At 40.3% G+C, this 9,373-nt stretch overlaps 1 protein-coding gene across 1 annotated transcript; it reads left to right on the top strand.

Annotated features, from left to right (window-relative positions):
• Nucleotides 1–235: 235 nt before the first annotated feature.
• LOC134350236 (cytochrome c oxidase subunit 6C-1-like) lies at nt 236–9,119 on the top strand. The gene is made up of 4 exons (XM_063055248.1): nt 236–363; nt 736–853; nt 4,431–4,571; nt 9,016–9,119. The coding sequence occupies exons 2-3, from the start codon at nt 743–745 to the stop codon at nt 4,557–4,559; spliced, it is 240 nt and encodes a 79-aa protein (XP_062911318.1). The 5' UTR covers nt 236–363; nt 736–742; the 3' UTR covers nt 4,560–4,571; nt 9,016–9,119.
• The last annotated feature ends 254 nt before the right edge of the window (nt 9,120–9,373 follow it).

Raw genomic sequence — 9,373 nt, 5'->3', positions numbered from 1 at the left:
TAAATGAATAACTTCCGACATTGGCTTTGAGAGAAATGCAGGTTCCAACCAGAAACAACAACAATTCCGTCCCCTCACAGTTTCAGCTCGAGTTCACACACAGTTCCTCTGCGAGTTTGGTAGTTGTCCCCCCCCGGCCAGCCGAGCTATTATCACGTGGGCAAGGGCGGGATCTCTGACGTATGTGGGTGGGACTTGAAAGTGTCAGTGAGGAATCCGAACCAATGGGTGGAGTCCGAGAGGGGGTGATTGGCAGCGGGAGTCGGCGTCCCAGGAGCGGAAATGATCGCGTAGTGAGCGGAAGTTGGTGTTGGTCGGCAGCGCAGCGGGTGTCTTGTCGCCGTGTAAGAAGGACGGAAGGGGGTGAGTTTTGGCGCCGGGGCTGCAGGCTTGGGATTGAGGGGCGGCTTTTCGGGGCTCATGCGGCGGTGCCGCTAGGAGCATGCTACGTCCGTCAGCTTAATATCATGGTCCCTGTGGGTTCCGCATCCGCGCCGGTAACCTTGGAGCCTGCGGCCAGGGTCAGGGCGGCTGGAAGAGGAAGTAACGGCGGGGCCCCGAACTGAAGAGCTTTGGGGATTGACTGGGCAGGGAATAACCCTGGAGGTGGGGAACCACTGTGTGGGAGAGTGGGGAGGGGGCTGCCTCGGGTATTAACCTATTTTGCTGTTATTGTTAAATTTATTCCGATTTTAAGGCCCGTATTAAGGTTAGTTTTGTCTTCTTTTCCTCCAGGTAAACCATGTCTTCTGTGATTGCCAAGCCTGCCATGCGAGGCCTGCTGGCCAAACGCCTGCGATTTCATTTAGCTATAGCGGTTACTCTAGCTTTCTCCGTAGCTGGCGCCTTCAGGGTAATGCATTTTGATGGATCTGTTACTCTTTACCCCACACAATTCTTACAGTAACCAACACTATAAAATAGCGGATGCGTCACATACAAAATTGAGATTATTATCATATGCATAGATGAAATGAATTACTTGCTGCAGCAGAGGAGCATAACGTCAGGTACATTCACAAAAAAATATAAGACACACAATACAAAGAATGATACAGACTTAACTCCAACGGAAACGTCAGGTAATGGGAACACAAAGTGCTGGAGGAGCTCAGCAGGTCAAGTAGCCTCAGAATAGAGTGATATCTCTTTGGAGCAGAAATGAGGAGCCATTTCTTTAGCCAGAGAATGATGAATCTGCAGAATTCACTGTCACAAAGGGCTGTGGAGGCCAGTTTTTAGGTATACTTAAAGCAAAGGTTGATAGGTTCTTGATTTATAAGGGTATCAAAGGTTATGGGGCGAATGGGCTTGAGATGGAAAATAAGTCAGCCGTGGTCAAATGGTGGAGCAGACTCGATGGGCTGGATGGCCTAGTTCTGCTCCTGTGGAGAGGAATAAACCATTCATCAGGAATGGAGAGGAAAGGGGAAGACAGAATAAAAAAAACTTGAGGGTAGGAGGTTTATGAGCTAATGGGAACATCTTTTTTTTGTCTACCTTTTCTAAACCTGTCATAATCTTAAAGACTACTTGCTTTGCAAAAGAAATAGCAGGAGGGGCTGTCAGATCCTGAAGCCTGCTCCACCATTTATTAATCTTATGGCAGATTATCCTTGGCTCCATTTTGCAGCACTATTCCCCATATCCTTGATTTTCTCAATGTGTGGAAATCTGTTCATTGTATGAATATGATGACTGAGCCCCCACAGCCTGATGGTAGAGAATTCAAATTTCACTATCTAATGATCCAGTGTTTTTAATTGAAATATCCAAGTGCTGACTTGCTTAAGTTTACCAATTATTTTTTTCTCTAAAACACCATCTAGACCAGATGTTATGCTGACCAGTCTGCAGTTACTAGAAATGCCCTTAAAAATCTCTGGCACTTTTCCCACTTCTTGAGAGAAAACAAAAATGTGGGAAGAATTGGAAGGTGAGAGCATGTTCTGCCTTCTCTATCCTCACTTTCCTTCACATTCTGAGATGCAGTCCACTTGGTCCTTGTGATGTTTAGTCTTGGTTTAGCTAGCCTCTCCAGTACTGATAAAGGGTCTCTGCCCAAAACGTGACTCTTTATTCCTCTTCATGGATGCTCCTTTACCTGCAGAGTTCCTCCACCACTTTGTGTTTGTTGCTCAAGGTTTCCACTGTCTGCTGAATCTGTGAATGACATACCTATTGTTAATTTTTACCTCAGTCCACTACCTCTACCCCTTTTTCTAATATTTTGCCAGCATCTTCCTTAACAAATACAATAAGGATTTACTGACTTTGTTCCAAGTAGCTCTTGCATTCTGTTCTTCAGGTACCAACCACATGTTTGTAAAAGATTCTTGTTTGTAATTGATTCACTGGGAAAAGATGAGGCTGTAGATGTGGTAACTTTAGACACCGAGTTTTAAGACTCTTCAAGTTATGAATTTTGATGATAAGGATGTTTTCAGTGGCAAGAGTAATAACTGGATTAACTGATCAACATCAGTTAAGGAGACTGCAAGAAATATTCAAGCAAACTGAACTAAACAACAACATGTGCTGAAAGCAATTCAATAATCAAATAGCAACTAAAATTCTTGTGGAAAAAGGAATAATATAGTTCCACAAATATGTAGGTTCAGTGGGACAAATGATGTCAATCTTCTCTCAATTTCAAACTTTTGAGATTGAGTTTGTATAAAATATTCTTGAAGGCATGAGTGTCTGTAATGTTGCTGTGCTGATTTCAGTAATGGTACAATAAAAGAAAAGGAGAACATTTTATCCTGTTAACAAATTTGGTATTACTGCTTTCCATAACCAATTAGTGACAACCCAAAATACTATTTGGTGAAGATGCTTCTGGTACATCCAATCTAATTTATGGCTTCATTTCAATTTTTTTTTGCTTGTATAATCTCTTCAAATTTGTATCTTAGAAAATCAGATAACTGGTCATGATGACAATTTTGTAAAAAAGCAAGGGAGAAGTTGTATTTATTTTAGAGATACAGTACGGAACAGGCCCTTCTGGCTCTCTGAGCCGCACCATCCAGCAACCCACCTACTTAACACTAGCCTGATCACAGATCACAGGACAATAGCCAGTGCGTCATTGGGTGTGTGAAGTAACCAGAGCACCCAAAGAAACCTGTGCATTTGTGGAAGAACATAAACTCCTTCCAGAGCAGCGGAATTGAAATCTGGAGCACCCGGCGCTGTAATAGCATGCTAGCCACTGTGCTACTGTGGTGCCAAGATGCATTAATCACTGCACTGGCTTTTGTGCTTTAAAAAAAAAACAATTCAACAATATGTGTACAGTGTCACTCTAAAATGTACTCAATGGCAACTTTTTGGTACATATCAGCCTATCAATCATGTAGCATCAAGGCAATGCATACAGGTGTAACCCTCAGGCTCGGCCACACGTGTTTGTCTAGGGGAAGACAGCTTCTGGCCCTGCCAAGCTAAGAAATCTCGTTTGTGTGATGCGTTGCCCAGTTACAAACCTGCACTGCAAAATATCAGACAGTACACCATATTCAGTTAAATGATTGAACTTTATAAATCTTAATCTGAATATAGGGTTAGTAAAGGAAATAAAAACAAAAAGGGCCCATTTTAAAGACAAAGCCAAAAGTGCACATTGGAAGCTCACTGATACGGCCATTCAGCAACCATCGACCTCCTCTGAGTGTCACTAAACTTCGGACCCTCACTCCCAGTCCACTCCGTCCAGTGGTCTACTAGCTCTCTCCACGTCTTCCTCCTCCTCTCGCTGATAAAAGACCGCGAAAATCGCTCTTCCAGACCTACAAGAAAGAACAACATCCCTCATTAGATAATCCCACATTCCAAAGCCCCATTATCTGTAGTCATAACCCAGACATTGCTGTTACAGAGAAACCATTACATTAGCAGTGAAATATTATAGCGTGTTACACAAGCATGCAGACATGGTCACGGGGTTCAGACTAAACATCAGAATGGGGGGATAAAGTGAGCCAAGTGATGTTTCTGTGGAATGATTGTTGGTGCCAGAGGGGGTGGTGTGGGTATCTCAAACTGATTATCTGGAATTTTCACACTCAGTCTCGAGTTTACAGAGAATGGTGTGGAACAACAACATAAAAAAACAGCATCAGTTCTGTTGGTAAAAATGCCTGTTAATGAGAGGTCAGAGGAAAAGGGCCAGACTGGTTCAAGCTGACATGTAGGTGACAGTAACTCAGATAACTACACCTTACAACAGTGGTGTGCAAAAGAGCAGCTCTGAATGCACAAAATGTCAGAACTTGAAGTGGATCGGCTGCAGCAGCAGAAGACCACAGACACTCAGTGCTCACTTTAGAGGGCACAGGGAGTATCTAATAAAGTGGCCATTGTGTGTATATTCCTAAATCGGTAAAATGATAACAATGCAACCTTGTCCTGTTTTAAACTTTCAGCAATTAGTGGGCGAGCGGAGGAAGAAAGCATATGCTGACTTCTACAAGAAATACGACGCTATGCAGGAGTTTGAAGTTATGAGGGAAGCTGGAATATTTCAAAGTGTGCAACCAAAGAAATCGAAGTAAATTTTTGCAAAGGTAACATTTCCTGTAGGTTCACCTGCTTCAAAAGCTTTTGAAACAAATTTGCAAGTGGAGCATTTTTACTGCAGACATTTTTGGCTTTGATTTCTTGAGAGAATGGTGGAACAAGATTCAAGATTAAACGGAAAAGGTTTAGGAACTTGGATTATATTTTAAATGTTGTTTGGTCTGTGGCATGTATCAGGAAGGTATGTTCAGAGATTTTCATAAGTCATTGAATGCAGTTTTTTGCTCCACGGCTTGTGATGAAGTAGAATGCAAGGAATGTGTTGTCACAATTCTGCCCTTAGCCAGTTTTAATGTCAAATTGCAGACAAGTTCTGAAATTTGAGTCCTTGAACTACATATGTATGAACTGTAAGCAGAATGATTAATTGAAAGCAATAATAGCTATGGCGGGCCAATCGATAGGGTCTGATATTAAAAAATACATCAAAATTGACAGAAAGCTGTAAATACTACTTTTGGTATGTCAGGAGAAAATTAGTGTCCCAATGAAGTATTTTCACCATTGCCAGCAAATGTTGGAAAAATAAGCTTTTTTGAATTGCAGAAAAGGGTTCGGGTAGAATGTCTGATACAGTGCCTATGCTTCATGCTTTATTGTTTTACATTGAATCACAGTGGATTTAATTTGGTTTATTTTTGGACACATTACTTTTGTGTCAAAGTGAAAACAAATTTCTACAAATTGGTCTAAATTTATTACGATTATTATACAAAATAATTGCATAATTACTCATCTCCTTCAAGTCGGTATTTAGTAGATGCGTCTTTGGCAGCAGTTACAGCCTTTGAGTCTATGTGGATAGGTCTCTATCAGCTTTGCACATCTGGACACTGCAACTTTTCCACATTTTTCTTTACAAAACTGCTCAAGCTCTGTCAGATTGCGTGGGGATCGTAAGTGAACAACCCTTTTCAAGTCCAGCCACAAATTCTGAATTGGACTGAGATCTGGACTCCAACTTGGCCATTCTGGGACATGATCTTTGTTGTTTCTAAGCCATTCCTGTGTAGCTTTGGCTTTATGTTTGGGGTCATTGTCTTGCTGGGAAACAAATCTTCTAAGTAGCAGTTCTCTTGCAGACTGCATCAGGTTTTCTTCCAGGATTTCCCTGTATTTTGCTGCATTAATTTTACTCTCTACCTTCTCAAGCCTTCCAGGGCCTGCTGCACTGAAGCATCTCCACAGCATGATGCAGCCACTGTTATGCTTCACGGTAGGGATTGTGTATTTTTCATGTATTGTGCTTGGTCTGATGGCCAAAAAGCTCAATTTTGGTTTCATCAGACCATAGAACCTTCTTCCAGCTGACTTCAGAGTCTCCCACAGGCCTTCTGGCAAACTCTAGCTGAGATTTCAAGCGAGTTTTTTTTTCTACAGTGGCTTTCTCATTGCCAGTCTCCCATAAAACTGTGACTGGTGGGCACTCAGACAACAGTTGTTGTATGCATAGTGTCTTCCATCTCAGCCACTGAAACTTGCAACTCCTCCAGAGTTATCATAGTGGCCTCCCTTACTCGTCCCCTTCTTTCACAGTCACTCAGTTTTTGAAGACAGCCTGGTCTAAGTAGATTTACAGCTCTGCCATTTTCTTTCTATTTCTTGATGTTGACTTAACTGTATCCCAAGGGATATTTGGTGACTTGGAAATTTTCTTATATCCATCTCCTGACTTGTGCTTTTCAATAACCTTTTTGCGAGTTGCTTGGAGTGTTCTTCAGTCTTCATGGTGTAGTTTTTGCCAGGATACTGACTCATCAGCAGTTGGACTTTGTACCTACAGGTGTCTTGTTACTACAAACAATTGAAACACCTTGACTGCACACAGGTGATCTCCATTTAACTAATTATGTGACTTCTAAAACCAATTGGCTGCACTAGTGATGATTTAGTTTGTCATATTAAAGGTGGTGAATACTTATGCAATCATTTTGAGTTTAATATTTGTAATTTAGATCACTTTGTAGATGTCTGTTTTCACTTTGACACTGATCAACAGAAAAACACTTCCTTGTCAAAAAAGCAAATTAAATCCACTGTGATTCAATGTTGTAAAACAATAAGACATGAAAACTCGGGGTAAATGCTTTTTATGGGCAATGTAGCTGATTGTAGGCAAATTGTTGCTTGTTGGGATTGGTTTTGTTTTGCTAGAATTGGTTTGGCACAGGGCACCAGGGACATGGGGTAAGCAATATTGCACTGGCATTGCAGCCAACTGTCAAACAATCTGACTGAAAAATTCAGTGCCAGGTCTGAATAGGGTGCAATTTTGAAAAGGTGAAGTCAACATAAAGTCAAAAGCAGAAAGGATTGTTTTTTTAAAATTCTGGAACTGTTCACCAAAACATCAGCATTTCTATTACAAGTATACCCATACCACTTCAAGTAGTGATTCAGCAGAATCTTGAGGACAATGAGCTGTGACTATTAAATGATGTCATCACTGATGCTCACATCTCAAATTAAACAGATTGAGGAAAAAAGTTAAACTTTTTGAAAAATAAAGCTTAACGTGAGGGAATGTCTTCATATTAGTAATATGTGGAGTTGCTGAGCTATAAAAAAGATGAAAAATACCATAAGACATAAGAGCAGAATTAGGCCATCAAGTCTGCTCTGCCTTTCCATCATGGTTGATTTATTATCCCTCTCAAACCCATTGGTCTACCTTCTCCCTGTAGCTTTTGACACCCTTGCCAATCAAGGACTTATCAGCCTCTGCTTTAAATACTTGTCCTCCCCAGCTGTCTGTTTCTACACCTTTCACTATTCATTGGGTTTCAATGAGATTCTCTTCTCCTTTCCCCCACCACTTGTAAACTCCAGCGAGTCCAGGCCCAGAGCCATCAAACACTCCTCATGCATTAACCCTTCCATTCCTGGGATCATCCTTGTGAAGCTGCTCTGGTGCCTCTCAAGTGTTAGCGCATCTATTCTTCGATAAGGGGCTCAAAACTGCTCACAATACTCCAAATGCAGTCTGACCAATGCTTTATAAACCCTCAGCATTACACCCTTGTTTTTAGTCCTCTCATAATGAATACTGACATTTTATTTGGCTTCCTTACTACTGACTCCACCTGCACATTAACCTTTAGGGAATCCTGCACCAGATCTCCCAAGCCTGTTGCATATGTTTTCTGAATTTTCTACCCATTTAGAAAATAGTCTACCCCCTTACTCCTTCTACAGAAGTTACATTTGCAATTTTGCTTGTTTCCACGAGCATTCTAATGTATGTGTCTAATGAGCATTCTAATGTATCTAATCTAATTACACTAACCTAGATTGTTTTTGGTTGGAGATTAACATCAGAGCTCCTTTTACCTGGAGCACTGCCAATAGAACCAACTAAGAGTCCCCAAACCTCCTCTTTTTGGATATGGCTTAGTTTTCTGTGGATGTCTACTTTGTATCCACTGAGCAAGTGCAGGGGCTTATTACGTTATATGAGGAGCCATCATTCACAATGTTCTTTTTGTGATACTGAGCATGTGGTACATCTGACAACCTTTTCAATTACATATCCACTCATCCACTTGACCAGTGCTTCAGGATAGATTTTTCACTGCTGTAAGACATCATTTTTCTTGGCAGCTTTATTACCATACATCTGAAGGGCCATGTACGTATTTCCTTTTTGCATTTCCTTCTCCATAACATGTAAAGCATCCTCCAAACATAGCATGAGTTGGACATTTAAGTAATAATTTGCTTTTTCTTTCTAAAGTGAATAATCTCACATTTTCTTACGTTTTACTCCATTTTCCAGTTAATGGAAGTTATAAATATTTGAGTCCCTGGTGTTGATCTTTAACGGTATCAAAGGTTTATGAGGAGAAGGCAGGGGAGTGGGTTAAGAGGGATAATAGCAGATGGAATAGATTCAATAGGCTGAATGGTCAAATACTCCTTGTGTCTTTTGATCTTTACAATAGAAGGAGCTAGTTCAAGGTAGAGTTGTCACTAGCTTTCAGTCTCACCTTTTTGGCATTGCAGTATGATAAAGCAGCTGCAGCAGATATTTTTGTATTTTCAGTGTAATGTTAATGATAATTCACAAATTGATTTGAGTAAGTTTTATGATTTGCAAGGAACAGTGAACTGTGCAGTGCTTCCCTTTATAGGTGACAAGATAGGGATTCAATTATTTGCTGCTACTAATTTCAAACTAAATTTTGAGTTCAGAAACAAAGGTCATACTTGGATCACTAATTTATTAGAAAACATTGCTGCAAATTTTGTATTGATTTTCAGTAGTTAGTTTTTTCATTCTCAAATAGTTTGTTCTAAATTTAAAATATTGTACAGTGCAAGTTCATAAGAATAATTTAATTCTGCAGTGAACAGCTTCCCTTTTGAGGTAGATGTTGATTTTGATGCCTCTAAAATTGTGCTAATACAAATTTTTTACTTTTTTTGAAACAGGCACTTTGACAGGATTATTCTCTATTCACGGAGAAAAGACAATGAAGATACAATCTGTGTATTTTCCATACTTGAAGATGTATCAATAAAATGTATTAACTTCCTTGTTGACCCTTAAAACGGAGAATTTTCTTTGAGTCCAATAATTCATTGCATCTACCTTGGTAAAACTATTTATTGGGGTGGGGACAAAAATGTTAGTTTCATACAGTTCTGAGTATTGGTGATGACTGGTCTTTTTATAAGAAATGAATGCATGGGGAAAAACATTTGTGATCTAGAATGGATATTTGTACATCCACCAGTTAGGCAGATCAGTTTATAAAAGATCTAGACTTTTTCCCAGGGTGGAAATGGC

The sequence above is a fragment of the Mobula hypostoma genome, chromosome 1, assembly GCF_963921235.1.
Source record: "Mobula hypostoma chromosome 1, sMobHyp1.1, whole genome shotgun sequence".
Taxonomy (NCBI): domain Eukaryota; kingdom Metazoa; phylum Chordata; class Chondrichthyes; order Myliobatiformes; family Myliobatidae; genus Mobula; species Mobula hypostoma.
This window is presented reverse-complemented; position numbering and strand designations above follow the sequence as displayed.

Coding starts and splice junctions, on each gene's coding strand:
- LOC134350236 (XM_063055248.1), top strand. CDS start 743: ATGTCTTCTGTGATTGCCAAGCCTGCCATGCGAGGCCTGCTGGCCAAA. Junction 854..4,430: donor CCGTAGCTGGCGCCTTCAGG/GTAATGCATTTT, acceptor TTAAACTTTCAG/CAATTAGTGGGCGAGCGGAG.